Raw genomic sequence first — 17,094 nt, 5'->3', positions numbered from 1 at the left:
CCGTAAGAGTGAACTTGTGAAAGAAAGACTAAATTAAAACACTATTGAAATTAAAACAGAACATTTGTTGATTTGTCTTTCGCTTCATTAATATTAGTAGATTCTTTGAAATTAGAAATTTAGAAGTTAGAAATTTTTGCACTAAACTCACTCAAGGTGAGTTTAAGTAAACTGCAAAAACTATTGGTTAGTAATAGATGCAATGAATAAGTAGAATCCTTCAAAATTCAAGATGAAATTGGATGATTAAAATTCCGTAGAAATGATCATAAGCTGCCAATGTTAGTGAGTGAGTACTGAGCAAGTGAGCAAGTAACTGATGTGTGCAAATTAAATCCATGCACACTAATGTTAAAATGCTAACAGTGTCCTTTATTGTGCTTCAATCAAAAAACAGCGCACTTCCTGTGAGCTCTCCTTTCAATTTATGATATAGAAATGTGAAGTTCTTACATTGTAGACAGAGCAAATACTTTGTCCATAGTTTGTATTATTCCTTGCACGTTGATGCATTAAGCTCAGTCCAACGCAATATAGCTGTCACGCTGCAGACAGGAACGGACAAACAATGACGTGATAAACGAAAAGTCTTTAATAATCCACAGAGAAGAACAGGAAACACAGGATATAACAACAATGTCCGACAAAACAGCAGAGCAAATACACTAACTTATAAAGATACACCAATTAACCAGTACAGCTGAAGGGAATCACACTAACAAGGGGGAGAAACCAATAATCACAATACAGCAGGGGGAGACACTGGGAGAAACCAAGAGAGACAGTCCAGGGGTGTGACAATAGCTAGCTGACATGGTAAAGTGTACCATGGACAAAACACATTGCTTTAAAATGTGAATGAGAATTTCTATCATTGTAGGAGCCCTGTATAGGATTCTTGTCGGAATCCTTTAGGATTGTTTTGACAAGGGTACATTTTGCAGATTCTGAAAGGGGGATGTAAACTTTTGACTTCAACTGTAATTGTGGTTGGAACAATGGGGATGGCAAGAAACAAAGAGCTGTATGTTTGTAGAGTAATTTACAACAGCTTTGATTGTAGTCAATCAGAATCAAGGACCGGAACTGTCCGTTCTATACATTTGGTCTGAAACTCTATCCCTGCTAAGAGTCTCTTCACTTTATTGTGAACCTTCATGTGCCTGTCAAGGCTTCCTTTTTGACTGAAACTCTTTCCACACTGTTTGCATGTGTAAGGCTTCTCTCCAGTGTGAACTCTCATGTGAACATTAAGGTATCTTTTATGAGTGAAACTCTTTGCACACTGTTGGCAGGTAAAAAGGTTCCCTGTAATGTCAATATTCTGGTGAACTTCAAGGTTTCCACTTTCACTGAAACTCTTTCCAGACTGAGGGGATCTGTGAGGCTTTTCTCTATTGTGGATCTTCATGTGCCTATCAAGTTTTCCTCGTTGACTGAAACTCTTTCCACACTGTGTGCATGTGTATGGCTTCTCTCCAGTGTGTATCTTCATGTGCCTATCAAGTTTTCCTCGTTGCCTGAAACTTTTTCCACACTGGTTGCATGTGTATGGCTTCTCTCCAGTGTGGAAATTCATGTGTGTGTCAAGTTGTCCTCGTTGACTGAAACTCTTTCCACACTGTGTGCATGTGTAAGGCTTCTCTCCAGTGTGAACTCTCATGTGAACGTTAAGGCATTCTTTACGAGTGAATCCCTTTCCACACTGGTTGCATATGTAAGGCTTTTCTCCAGTGTGAATTCTCATGTGCTTGTTACGGCTTCCTTTTTCGGTGAAACTCTTTCCACACTGTTTGCAGGTGTAAGGCCTCTCTCCAGTGTGATTTCTGATGTGTTTGTTAAGGCTTCCTTTACAAGTGAAACTTTTTCCACACTGGTTGCATGTGTAAGGCTTCTCTCCAGTGTGAATTACCATGTGCCTTTTAAGATGTCCTTGTCGTTGAAAGCTCTTTCCACACTGTTTGCATGAGTAAGGCTTCTCTCCAGTGTGAATTCCCATGTGCCTTTTAAGATGTCCTTGTCGTTGAAAACTCTTTCCACACTGACAGCAAGTAAAAATAGTCCTAGTTCCTGTCTGAGCTCTTTTTTGTTTAGAAATCTTTTTAGACACTAAGGAACACAAAGATTTTTCTCCAGATACAAAATCATGAAGATTCTCAAACTGATCTTTCTCTTCAGTTTCATTCAGCACTTCTCTCTCCTCTTTTAGCGATGTTAGGTCTAAGGTGGAAAAACAAAGAGATAAAAGTTAACCCCAGTTTAATGGCACAAAACAATTAACATCAAAACATGTAGATATGTAATGCATGTATGCTAGATCCTATACCAGGGTCTCCAAACCTGATCCTGGTCTTCCGGTATCCTACAGAAATTAAGTTGGCTGTTATACAATTAATTAAACGTCAGAAATCTATATAGACTGATCTTAATTATTATATACTATTTTTCATTTTACCATTTGTCTCCTAGGGTATAAAATGTAACAAATTTAGAGTCAATGAAAAAAGAAAGAGGACAAACTCCCCAATCAGCCAACAGATAAAAAATGAATCACACAATAATTCCTTATGAGTTTTTATTAATGGGGCAATTATGTTAGCCAATCATAAAAGTTGGCTGTTACACTTGACCTTTTAAATGGAAAACACTACTGTCAGACTGTGAAAGGATGAGAAATGGTGAAAAACAGTCATTAACCTGTCAAAAATCTTATTTTAAAAATTTAAATCACTCAATTTTAAACATTTCTGTCAAAAACATTAGTAATATTATAATTGCACCTCTGGAAACACAATATAAAAAATACTAAAATTCAACTTTTAAAATACATCCTTTAAAAGAAAACATGAAGATAACATGTGCCAACTGCTAAGTATGGTGAATTGTGCTCTGTGTTTAATTCATCAAAACACACACACACACACACACACACACACACACACATGTTTGTTTTTGTGAATTGTGGGGACATTCCATAGACGTAATGGTTTTTATACTGTACAAACGATATTTGCTATCACCCTACACCTTCTCTACACCTAAACCTAGCCCTCACAGGAGACTGTGCATATCTTTACATTCTCAAAAAAAACGTATTCTGTATGATTTATAAGCCTTTTGAAAAGTGGGGACATGGACAATGTCCTCATAAGTCACCCTCTCCTTGTAATACCTATGTCATACCCATGTTATTACACAAATTTGTGTCCTGATATGTCACAAAAACAAACACACACACACACACACACACACACACACACACACACACACACACACACACACACACACACCAGGAACATGCAGCCGGAGCACTGGGCAACCAATGCTGTTAAACTAACCTGGTCAGAGGAAGGCTAACTGTCGGGCTAAGCTGAATCCTGTAACACGGACCAATAGGAATGCACTGATTTTACTTACCACTGACTCTCTCATATACAATTATTTGACTTTAGTATCAGTCCAAACATAAAAGTATATAGAAAATTTTCCTCAAATAATAATAATAAAAAAAGGCTGCAACCAACTGTATTTAATATATTGTGCCCAAGATTTAATTACATTGTTTTAAAATATGAAAACAATTTATCATGGTTGCTACTTGCACATTCAGTTGATAATAAGTTTCTAACCATGCAGCCTTTCTCTCTGGTTTTATGACAGCTGTACCTTCTATCTCTAGTCTTTAAAACAGTAAATTATAAAATAAATAATAGAAAAGAGCCTACATTTTAACTGGGAAGACAAACAGACATTTACTCACTTGAGCTAATAATTAAAACTGTATTAGTCAGCTTACAAATGATTTACATTTACTGCTATGATAAAAAAAACATAGTTTTTAATACTATAAGTCACATTTAATGTTCAAAAATAAATATTTTAACAAAATGTATGTTTTCCTCTGAATTATTAAGATACTATTATATTGTGTCAGTGCTTCATCCACTCAAACCTCATCCACTCTTGGCAACAAAATGCATATTTGACTTTGTAACATTTACATATTCTTATGAAGAATAAACACTGAAGAAAACACAACATCGCAAATGTATTAAATGGTACAAATAAATTTGCCATGGTGGATCAATTTGATCCATAATTGACATTAAGGACTGCTTAAGAATAAGTGTGCACATCAAATTATCTTGAGTCACTCCACCTGGATCAAATTAGTGAGATTTTTAGTTACTAATAACCTAACCTAAATGTTATTTCACGGTACAACTTTAACCCGGATTGATTCATAGATAATTTCAGGTCACGTTTCTGACTTTAATCCCAGGTTTTCTGAACGTCTTTTTTGAAACAGCCCCCAGAGCTCGACATTAAGCTTTGATATGTGCTTGTTCTTCGGACAACTAAATCAATCATCCATTTGTCCAAGTTAAAAGTTTGGCTACATCCATACAATGTCAGAGCTTTCCCTATCCAATCTTTTTTTCCCCTCGTCTCAAGAAATATCTGCGTCCACGTGAAACCGACACAAAACTATGTAGTATATATGCCAGATAAGTATGTAGCGCAGTAATTCTTTTGTTTTTTTATTTGGTTCTTCCAGCTTATTTGCATCATCATTCCCACCATTTGCTGTTGTAATTAGTACCCCTTTTTAAGTTTGTTTGATTTCTGAGTTTCTCTGTCCGGCTTCAACGTTACCTACTGTGTGTGTATGTTCCAGTCATCCTGTCTGTTTGTTACCCTGACTGAGGATTTTATTAAAGACTTTGCATTTACTCATCATGTTGCACATTCAAACACGCATTGTGACAGATAGCCAAACCAAAACAGTTACCTTTGTGTTTTGCCTTATTTTTGGTTTCTCATTTTTTCTCAGTCTTCAGCTATGTTTCCCTACATGGATACCCTCCTTCGTCCAGAATTCCTTCTCCTCATGCTAAAGCAGATGACTTGAGGGCTACACAAGACTGTTTCAGATGCTGGCTAACACCACCGCTCTGTGCGTTCTCTGACGCAAGCTTAAACATGGCGTACAGAGCGCCGTCGCCCGAGGACGGCCCTTGAGAGAATTTCTCCGCCTTTGTGGAGTGGACTCCCGGACCCAGAGCCCAGCCAGCCACCACCCCGACAGACACTCGGACAGAGAGAGAGAGAGAGTCATCGCCTACAGCAGCGACAGTGTGGACGATCACCATGGAGGCAGAGCCAAGCCCGTTTGACCAGGTGCGTTAGCCAGCCACTGTGTCTGTGACGGCAGAGATTTTAGTGGGGAGTAAGGGTGCTGAGGACCCCGTCCACTGCACCATTACTGAGGGTGAGCTAAAACTGGGACAGCTAGTGATCGAACAAGATTTAATTGATTTCACTGAGGATATAGACATTGAACAACTTGTGTTCCCTGAACTGTCGGCCTGCGTGGAGTGTGAGAATTCCCAGCCTGAAATCTTGTCCCAGTCTGCCTCTGGGCTCCAGCTTCAGGAAGCAGAGGATTCAACTAAAAGATGAGAAAGGAACTCTGACGCTCACCTTGGGAATGTTGAACTCATAGGCGACTCTTAAGAGTGAGAGACACCTAACAGGGAGGCAAAGAGGACCTAACAACATGATGAAACCAAACATGATGGGATCTCCAGAGAGCAGCATGCTCATAATTGACCCTATAATGAGCAAAGCGGCGGTCATCAGGGTGGCCAGTTAAGGAAAGGCCTAATACACCTGGTATGGTTGCCTCATGAAGCTCCATGGAGCAGAGGACTTAACTCTCAGAGATGAGAGGGGGACCCAGACACTTTTCCCAGCTTATAGGAGACCCTCGAGAGTGAGGGTAGCACTGCCAAGCTCAATGACAGAAGCAGCCTAATAGGGAGGCAAAAAAAGGCCTAAGAAGCTGATATGACTGCGTACAGAGAGAAGAGAGCAGAGTCCTTCTCAGATCGAGAGAACTCGCATGTTCCATCCGATTAGTACTGGGCGATACGACGGTAAATATCGTGAGAACGATAGAAAAGTGTCTATCGTCCTATTTCTCTTCCATCGTTTCTATCGTATCTAACCTTACTGTATCAATTACTAAAGAAAATATTGCATTAAATAGGCTATGACAAATTTATGATAATGTCTTGTCGCTATGCAATGCATACTCTTCAGAGTATGTGAGCGGAGTGGAGCGGCAACAATTTCCCTTCCGCACTCTGTGCATTTAATAATGGCTCCGCTCCAGCTCCGCTCGGGGTTCATAATTTCCCGCTCCTGCTCCACTCCTCGCTCACTGACATCAGAAACACCGCTCCGCGTCAAATAATTCAGAAATAATGTTTGAAATATAACGGTCCTGTTCATTACACATTAAAATAAAAAATAAAAAAACAAAAAAAAAAATAACAGGAGAGTTTGGAACACTAGTGTGCAAACTTTGTTCCTACCACATACCAAGCTAATAACATTGTCAGCATTAAAAAGAGTATAACTGCTGCTTTATGCCATGCAAAGTTTGTAATGAAAATAAAAATACATTTTCGTCAGTTATTTTACTTATGGATCGCTGCATTTCTTACAGATTTCTGCTCATTCGAAATTGTATACCATTACATTTGTTTTAATGTATTAACAGCGCAATTGCGTGTGAATTAGTGTTGTACCTGTTTAAATCATGCTTTCACCTAAAAATATTCAGTATCTAGAAGGAACAAAACGAATTCCTTGTGAACTATAATTTATCGCTCATTAGGGTTGTGATGATGAGGAAATTTCCCCACCGGTTAATCGACATGTGACAACACCGGTAATACCGGTATCTCCGTGGGAGTGGGGGTTTCCTCTTTTTTCTGCTTTTAAATAGCTTATAAATGCGTGCGTATTATACTTTCACTTTCAGTTTTGCGGGAATTGGCAATTCGGCGTCAACTGTTTGAATGGACGACAACGAAACTACAAAAAAAAAAAACCCTGATATTAAACACAGAACTTTTATTAACATAACAAAAAAAAACAACAATGCTACAGGCTGAAAAAAAAAACTGTGGAAGTTGGAACCAAACAAATAACAACCATAGAATGTTTATTACGTAGCCTATGTTAGAATGTTTTTAAAACGATTAAGAAAATAAAATAGAAAGATAAATAAATAAATTGCACAAAGTTGAAATAAGATTAAACGAATGAACAAGAAACGAATATAAAAGAAAAACTTCCAAAATGACATTAGGCTACAAAAATGACAAGTCAGCAGTCGGGGAGCGCTTGAAGGTGCGTGTATAAATTAGTTGTGTTTCCTCCAGATGCTGCCACCTTTGTCAGGTAAAGTTTGCATATTGCCTCATTAACGCTGTCAGGTTCCCTTTTTGCATTTGGTTTGAACCCAAAATATTCCCAAACAGGCGCTTTTGCATTGCTTTTTGACACTAAATTGTCCGCCATTCTCTCATTCTTCTCACATGATAAATGAAATATGATGCATTGTAGCTATGTTCAGTTTTTAATTATAGTGTATGCTCTCGTCTTCAGTAAATTATTTAGAATTATATTTTCTATTTAATTCAAATAAATATTTAATAAAAAAACGAATACTTTCAAAAAACAAATGTGGGGATGGTGTCACCTGTGTTGCGTCTTAAAACCGGTAACACCGTCAACACCGTTTATTGTGGCAAGCCTACCGCTCATGTCTATTGCTGTCATCATAGCCTTTACATTCTTTCTGATTTGAGTGATCCATCTCTATCAAGCTAGCTATCAGTGATGCGCGGGTCAATGTATAGCCTAAACAACCCGAACCCGACCGACGTTTTCAACTAACCCGCCCGCAACTCGGACCGCAAAAAAAAGAGAGAGAAAATATTGTACCCGACCCGCTTCCTGACCCGCATGTTTAATATTTGCGACTGACACCAGCGAGTATATGCGGATATGCGGTGGAGATCATTCGGTATTAATTAGGTAATTTTATCAAAAGAAATGTTGTTGATTACAAGAAAATACAGATTGTTCTCGTTGTGATTTATTTTGTCTTTCCTTTATACAGATTTAAATAGTTTCGTTTTCAGTGATTCTCCGATGTTAAACATGATCAAGAATTATTTTATTTCGATCTACAGTGTAATAAAAGTTAAGAAAAAGATTAGCCTATAGCCTTAAATATATATAGACTACAAACTAATTCCTTTTTTCTTAACTTTTAACTTCTTCTAAAAAATTATCAAGAATATTAAATCAACGTATTAGGCTAGGTTAACGAATTTTCTTATACAAACATAATGAATGCACTTCAAAACGTATATATATCTCTGTAAATTCAGGAATCACGAATATGACAAGATAATATTTTATATATATATTAATTGTATAGCTATAATAGTTGTATCAAATGAATAAAGAAATTATAGTGGCTTGAATTTATTAAGTAATGTTTAGTTAAACAGTGTTATGTTCAACTCTGATATTTACTTTTGATACTTTATTTTGGTTTGCAAACTTTGCACTACAAGTTTGAAAAAATGTTGTGTTTATTTTTTAGAATTGAGTGCTTTTCTGCTCAGAAACTTGAAATGGCTGTGCATTTTAAATAAAAAAAAAGAGTTTATTTTGATAATACCATTTAATTAACTACGATGTGGATAAAAAAAAAATGTGAAGGCTACTGTAGCTTTACCTCCACCACATCTGTTGTCATTTGATACATTTATATTGCTGCAGTAAAATGATTTTTTCTCATTTGTGACAGTTCAGTTTAATGCCACTTCAAAATAAAGTTGCAAAAAAAAAAAAGAAGTATGCAATGATATTTTTGTCAAACTTTTCAGAGAATAACTGAAAACGTACTTTATTTTGGTATATAGTGATATATATCGTTATCATGATATAAAATAATCCATATCGTGATACATGATTTTTCCATATCGCCCAGCACTACATCCGATACTGGTAGCTTTATCAGGCATTACATGCAGACAAAATGAAAATTACATTGAAAATGTTCTGAACCTTCTAAAGGTTTCCTTCAGAGAAACAGTGATATAAAACATTGATTTTGAAATGTAAAGTGTTCATGTTTGTTCAACAAACTCAAAGCCTTTTGGAAAATCTATTTGTGGCGGTCAGTTTTGATATTCTGTTGAGTCGCCACAAATCAATCAATGTATGGGAAACACCACAGAACAACAACCTGAGTCCAACTTAAGCCTACTCATCACCTTAACCTTAAGTTGGGGTAGAATTAAATTAATGCCAAAGCTCAGGTTTTGTTTTTCATACCCCCTCCATCACCTCACGTACCCCAGTTTTAGAACCACTGGTTTATACCGTTCACATCTTAAAATACAGTACCTTGGTGTAAGTATGCCCTACCGCTCCACTATGATGCTTGCTGAACAGTAGTCATCTATTTATTTACTTGAATATATTGATATTATTTTAATTATTTTCTTCATTTCCTCTCTTTATCTGGTTATTTATATATTTTGTTCCTTCTTCTGTCCCTTTTTTCTAATTTTCCTCCTTATCCCCTTTTTTAATTTTATATATACACAAGATATATAAAAAACTTATACATTACAATCTTACGCCTCACATAATAACATCAGAATTTAACTTCAATGCTTGTGCTTTTGTTTTTGCCTTATTTTTTGTTTGTTTGTTTTATTGTCAGACTTGCTTTATATTTACAGCACTGTTTTCTCTTATTTTGTACTGTTTTTCTGTATGTCATATTATGTCTTGTTCTACAAAAAAAATTGATTGATACTAGAAGAATTGCATGAAAAAGTATCATCTGTTCCATTTGTATAGTAGCAGTGAGCTTTTATGTATACGCAGTAGTGATGCGCGGATGGCGGTTATATCCGCGGGCGCTGCGGATAATCCGCGGGTCGGGTGGGTCGGGTAATAAAAAAATGCATTCTGATTATTTGCGGGTGGGTCGCGGGTGGATGAGATAAATCAATAATGATGCAAATATTAACTACATTTTCTAAAACTTGAACGTGTTTTAAATATGTTTTTCATCAGGCAGAGACGATTTCATTTGTGTGCGTGTGTGTATTTGCCTGTTCTAAGTTATTGGTGACAGAAACGTTGACATTCCATATAAAGTTTGAAGGGAGTTATGCCTGTGCTAATGCTATTGAGCACGGTAATGCAGCGGTGTAGTGCATTGGTCGCTTTGCGTTTACCCACGTCTCTGATGCGCATCATTCAGAAGTGTCCTGCATTAGCCAAAATCATGACAGTCCAACACATGAATAGCTAATTCAGTCGCATGTTAATAAATTGAAATATTGCCTAAAAACACCCAGTAAAGACAGTGATGTGGTCAGGACCGTGGCGCCGGCTTCTTTTGAAATATATTTGACGATTTTTCCTGATGCGTCCATGCTGCCTGTTCATTCTTACGCGAAAGCATGTCAGGCTAGGCGCGCAGTGGTAGGCTATAATTATTATTGATTACTTATTTGAATCAGTAGATTATAATGAAAACAATACCTTAAAAATGAAAAGAAGCAGATTTTTACGGTCAGACCTTTCTTAAACTGGTGAACCCCTGTAAACTTCAGTCCAAGCATGCGTTCAAATACTAAGTTCAGAGCGGCTCTAATAGAGAGAAAACCCGACCGATTTCGTCAGAGATTGCGGAGAGTCGCATCCAGATGTCAGTTAACGTTATTCTTTTCTGCATGGATTTGGCTTAAAATCATGAGTGATAAACGTATAAGTGTGCAGCGATTTGCAGATCAGCTGAATCAATCTGCTGTTAACATGAACCATCAATTTATCATATCATCATGCAAAACTAAGAATTACAATAAGTGTAATATGACGATCGGGTGCGGGTCGGGTGCGGTTATCTAAATCAGAGAAAAATATAGGTGCGGGTGGGTGGCGGGCGGATCATTTATTTGAAGCTGCGGATTCGGGTGACGATTGAGCCCATCCGCGCATCTCTAATACGCAGTAAGGTGAATTCAATGTTTTCTGACATTTCAGTGTGGATGAGAAACTTTTGGAAAATGCTTGAAAACGCTAGAGTGGATGGAGAAAATGTAAAAACAAAAAGGCTGTTTTCAGTTGTATGCGGATTCATTTAGATGTAGCCTTACACCGTGTCTACACCAGACCTGAGCAGCAAATCCCGACAGTAATCTGCAGCCGCGTTTTATTTATGACGGTCGCTTTGTCGCGTCCGGTGTAGAGTGTTTACTTGTTTATTTGCTTACCAAATACTATAAATGAACAAATGTAGACAGCATGCAGTAGCCAAACCTGATTACTCACATTTCAAGGTTTGCTTTGTGCAAAAAAAAAATTGCTTAATACTTTTACATAATTAGTACTTTTGCATAATTAGCCAAAGTGCTAGAAATCAATGGTTTTAATATTTGAAACAGATACTAGGTTTAATGTTACAGGGAAAAATTTTTTTTTTTTTTTTTTGGTTTAGGCTAATTTCATATTATTGTTACAACTTAAATGCGTGATGTCATAACAAATACCAGGGATCTTCTCAGTTGCACTTGAAGGCAGCGTTAGTATGTGATCTCAACACTTCTGTCAAATGTCAAAACATTTCTACACTCGCGTGACATTATTCATAAATATCATTCATTTCTGTAATGACTTCAGCTTTGAAAAATAAAATCCAACCTGTTTGTTCCTCAGTATCTTCATGTTTGACTCTCAATGCTTCTTCACTCTCCTCTTTAATAAACTCTATCTTTGTTTGTTCATCAGTATCTTCATGTTTGACTCTGAATGTTTCTTCAATCTTCATGTCTTCAATCTCCTCTTTAATAAACGCCATCTTTATAATAGTGTGTCACATGGATCTCTGTTGATTCTCCAGGAGTTTTTCTGTGTGTTTGAACACTTTGTCCTGTTTAAGATGAGAATAATTATTAGAGAGAAAAATCAATGCAAAGTAAATTTCTTCAGTAGTCAGTGCACTGGTAAGACAGTAAGAGAGTTAGTAGACTTATATATAAAAATGTATAAAATATTTACAAATTACACAGAAGGTTCATATTTAGGTAGCCTATTTTTGATATATATTTGGTATTCGATTATTTATCATATCACATATATTAGACGTTCATCAAAACATTATCGGTTGTGATTCACTCGTTTGTGTTTGTTGTTGTCGTTTGTAGTCCACGTTTTTTTTTTTTTTTGGAGTGCAAAAACATACAAACAACAAAAAACAATACCAACAACAAAAATAGCAATGATAATAAATGAAAATGAGCAAAAATGACAATGTGAATAATAGTAATGTTATAAATAGTATTAGCATGTTTAGAAATAATAGAAATAACCATCATTTGAAATAGTCGATGATAACGATGATATTTTGTGATGACAGTAACAGTAATATCAGTAACAATAATAATAATGATAATAACAACAACAATAATAGGCTACTAAAGATGGTGATGACAATAATATGTTGTGATGATGGTAACAGTGATATCAATAATATTAACAGTAAAAATAATAATAATAAACAATAATAGAGACTGTGATGTAACGGTAATATTTTGTGATGATATTTTCTCTAATCACTATCATCACACGATTGATTCATGATATAGAGAGCGAAACGAAACGCATCTTCTCTGTTACTAAAGGCTAACGTCTTAAGTAACTCTAAATAAAGCATTACAACGTTATATTTAATAATGCTGCATTTATTTTACATAGCTTGTAAAAACGCTTTAATTGATGCAACAATGTCCATTGGTTTAAAAACTTTAAAACCACAAACCTTTCTTCAGGTGAATCCTTTTTACAGTCTATGGGTGAATCACAACAGATGAGGAGCGAAGCGCAGCTTAATAACGTCACATCATCAGAGCAAAATAAAAGTCCCATTGGTGCACTGCTCTCCAGAATCACAAACACATCATAGAAATGTTGTATGTAGAATAGAATTTCGTACACATATGATGATGCTTTTCTAAAGTTACTAACATCGTAAATCTATTAATATTATTCTCTATTTTTTAATGTACATTTATAACATGCTTTCTGTTTATATACCTTGCCATTAAATTCACATAAAACTAGTTCATGCTGCTGTGTAACTGTTACAAAGGTTTGTGATGGCAAATTTGATCTATCACTCTTTTGACGATTGTTATTTTGTTTGTTTGTTTGTGTATTTATTTATTCCTCTTTTGGAAAGTTACTGAAACACTGTCAGGGATTTTATTTTTCTTTTGCTATTGAGGCAAATGAGGACACAAAAATATATATGTGTCACAGTTTCTATTTACCACTACAGAAGGTTATTTATAATGAAATATGACTTACATTTCCCCAGATTATTATTATTATTTAATTGGTATATAATCTGTGCTAAAATATGATTATAATATAAACGAGTTACATATTAAGATTTAATAAGATTTACATTTTAAGAACAAAAGTCATTAATAACAGATCCACACTGAAAATGAACAAATCTTCTGTAAGGATTGGATGGAAATGATAATATGGTCTGTATTTGATCTTTTATTATTTCAATAGTAATGTTCTTTTATGTAAGCAATTTTGTTTTAAATACATTATTTTGCAGCGTAAAGGAATATGGTGCATTGATTATTACCTTTTCAGTTTCCTTAATTGGCAAAAACATGCAAACATATTCAGTTGTTACTCCCTATCTTCTTTTATTAACAGTGAAAAGTTTGGGTAATAAATACGAGACACAATAAACAGCTTATTAGAAACTTTAACTAGAAGTACATCTATCAGAAAAAATAAAATATGTTATGTTGTATTAGTGTTATGATTTTAGTGAAGTTGAAATGTTTTGAAAAAAAAAATACCTTTAATACACAGCAGCAGACTCTTGATAGAGACGGTACTTTGTGTCGGTCATCCAGACTGACTAAAGCACTCAATCACTGGAGTTTTATTCAGGTTTCAGGAGGCCGTTCTTACAGATGAAGACAAAGCTCTCAGATCACAAGCTTAAACACAGTAAGTATTCAAAGGATGTGAGCAGTTCGTTTTAAATGAATATATTTAGCTTTAGGAGTGTGTGAATATGAATGTGAAATGATGGTAAGTGTCATCTTTTGTCTTTATTGGCTGTTGATGTTTCTGCCTCATTTCTTTAATTGGTGTCTTTGTTTCTGCTGATCAATATCTGAGTTAAATATGAATGCAGGTGAGACTTTCCCTGATCTCTGTGATAATGAGTCTTATAGTGTCTGGCTGGATGTGAATGGGGTCCAACAGGGAGACATTATTACTAATTTATCAGGCCATGACCAGAGTTGATTGAGATGCACTCAGAGTTTGCATTTATTTTTGAGAATCATTTACTTTGTTAATTATGCTTATCTTACACAGGACAAATTGTCCAAACACAGAAACATTGGCGTTAATTAAAGAGGAGAGTGAAGACATAGAGATTGAAGAAACATTCAGAGTCAAAGATGAAGATACTGAGGAACAGAGAGGTTGGTTTTCATTCTCAAAGTTGAACTCACTCATTTGGTCCCAATGAAATTGTCTGGCTCTAGAAAAAGAGAGATGCTTAAGTAGACCTTATTATGAGTAATTTAATGTAAGTTTGAGCTGTTTCAACTGAAATAAATCTGAATGATAAAATACAGCAGTGTGATTGATAAATTGTAAAAAAAAAAAAAAGCAGTGCCTCTGTTTTGTCTCAAGATGAACACCAGTAATGTTTGTTTCTAAGTATATTTAAAAAAATGACTTAAATGTCTTAACTGAACTAGGGTCTAATCCTGGTTTAGTCTAAGACCTGTCTGTAAACCTTCACTTACCTAAATTTTCCTGTTTTATACTCATCTCTCGTCTCTACTCGTCTCTTATTCTGTCAAATGTAGTCATTTTGTGTTGTTTTTGTGTAGTCAGAACAGCAGGTTCAACTGTGCACCAATGTCCCCACTGCCGGACCAAGATGAACTGCAGAAACCGGCGCTGTGTTAAGGTGATTGTGTGTAACTAACATGTTTTTTTATATATATGTTCATTTTAATAATCAATGTGTTTTTGTTTCTTTTTTGTAGTGTGGAAAACTGCTTGATTTCAAACACAGACAATCAGTACGATTGGCAAAGTTTCGTGCTCGAGCCCAACAGTGGGCAAAAACTACTTTTCAGTCTTGGAATCAAAGGTTCTTGACAACGTAACTTTCATGGTAAGCAAAATTCAACCTAATTTCCTTACCTCACACTTTGTTCTGTACAAAAACAATTACATTGTTTTACATATGTACATGAATACATTATAATTCCTGTAAACTGACAGTTCAAATGAAAATTAAATAAAAGTATACATTTTTTGTCTAGCTAATTTATTTGATCTAATCTATAATCTGATAATTTGATCTATTTTAACCTATTATGGTTTCACTTTTACCTATCTATCCATTCTTCTCACAGAACAAACACGTTGCAGAGTTACTTATCAAAAGCTGTAACCACAAATAAGTAAAAATTATAGTACATTAAAACTGTTCTTATGAATATTCATGAGATGATACAACCATACTGTAAGGTATATATGTATTTTTTATAATGCATTATGCATTCATTATAGTGCCTTAAGAATACCTTTATAATGTATTATAAATACGGGTTTCATAGAAAGTGTCACTGAATTATTTTATGAACAGATCAAACAAGGCTGATGTAGAAACAGTAGTGTTAACTATAGTCATGGTGGTGCGGCAGAAATAGTCCAATGCTGTTACATCATTACTTTCAGGGTTCTAAAAATTATCCAGTTTAAATGTTATTTTAATGGGTCCAAACACAATATATATCAAAATAATGTTTTTTTTTTTTTTTATATATAAAACATACATATACACATACACACTATAAAATTACCACTATAACCAGTAGATGGCAGCATAGGCGCACTTATTGACTCATTAATTACGACTTGCTTTATATTTTGAAATTATAAAATAACTTTTCAAACATCAAATCATAAAGCAACTTTTTTTGTGTGTATATAGTAAGAAAAGTCTCCAAACACCCAACTTTTCCTTCATTTTGCGACTGAATTGCACATCAATTATAATCACTTACGTTGTTGGTCAGTTCTATATAATACTACAAAATAGTAATGGTAAATTATTATAGAATGTATTAATTTTCTATATGACAAATTTATTTTTCACATCACTGTTAATAAAAGAAAATGTTGCATGCTTCCCAACAATAATGTCTAACACCAAAAAATAAACATGTAATATTTTTTAGTAACTGCGCTGATGAATTCAAAACAGTAGTAATCTTATGATTAAAGGGGATTTAAGATATTGCTAAAAATAGCATTATTTTGTTTATTTATGTTAATGCAGTTTGGGCTTAAAAAAAAAACGTTATTTTTCACATACCAGGGCTCTACAGGGCGACCATTTCACTCGCATTTGCGACTGAAAACTACTACATCCGACTATGAAAAAATATTTAGGAGTTCCATTTGCGACTGACCCAATCAGCATATTTGTGTTTGCGCTCAGGGGAGCTTCAAAGGTTTCTATGTGTTTTTGCAATGTTAATTAATGTATCACTAATGTGCATATAGGCACTATCAGAGAGGAGTGAGTACCACCACAAAACCAGCTTCTCCATGATGAAATTGACCCAATCACTCTTGACCACCCAGCTTGTGCAGCACCATACAATATTTTACTTAAAAAAAGCACACTGAAACAGTAGATAGGTCTCAAACTGTTTTATTGGTTATGTGGCTATAGGGAGGGCTCCTCAGCTCACAGTCCAGCTCCTTTAGTAATCAAGATTGGTTGTTCGGAGCCTATGTCGGTCTTTTATCATAGCTTAAGGATCAAAGCCTAAGTTGACAGAGAAAGTTGATGAGCTGTGTTATGGTACCGATTAAGCCTGATTGCATCGGTTTGATTTTGTCAACTCGAAACTAAAATAACACTGAGTTCGTTCAGCTACCATTATGGTACAGGCCTCAGGGATCTGCTTCTGATCTTTCCTGCTGAACTGGACTAAAAAAGAACAGATTTAATTCCTTAGAATGATAATCAACTTAATGTAACATCTTCAAAAAGCAAAAGTATTTTAAATGAAACACATTTATGGGAGCTTCATGGTGTTATTGTTTTTTTATATTTTTATAAATATTAAA

The 17,094-nt window shown here is 35.2% G+C and overlaps 1 protein-coding gene across 1 annotated transcript; it reads right to left on the bottom strand.

Moving 5' to 3' along the window:
- Window positions 1-598: 598 nt before the first annotated feature.
- On the bottom strand, window positions 599-11,749 carry LOC141333912 (uncharacterized). The gene is made up of 2 exons (XM_073839065.1): window positions 11,593-11,749; window positions 599-2,220 (listed from the first exon to the last, which is right to left on the bottom strand). The coding sequence occupies exons 1-2, from the start codon at window positions 11,747-11,749 to the stop codon at window positions 1,064-1,066; spliced, it is 1,314 nt and encodes a 437-aa protein (XP_073695166.1). The 3' UTR covers window positions 599-1,063.
- Window positions 11,750-17,094: the final 5,345 nt, after the last annotated feature.

Source organism: Garra rufa, chromosome 4 (genome assembly GCF_049309525.1).
Source record: "Garra rufa chromosome 4, GarRuf1.0, whole genome shotgun sequence".
Lineage (NCBI taxonomy): Eukaryota > Metazoa > Chordata > Actinopteri > Cypriniformes > Cyprinidae > Garra > Garra rufa.
This window is presented reverse-complemented; position numbering and strand designations above follow the sequence as displayed.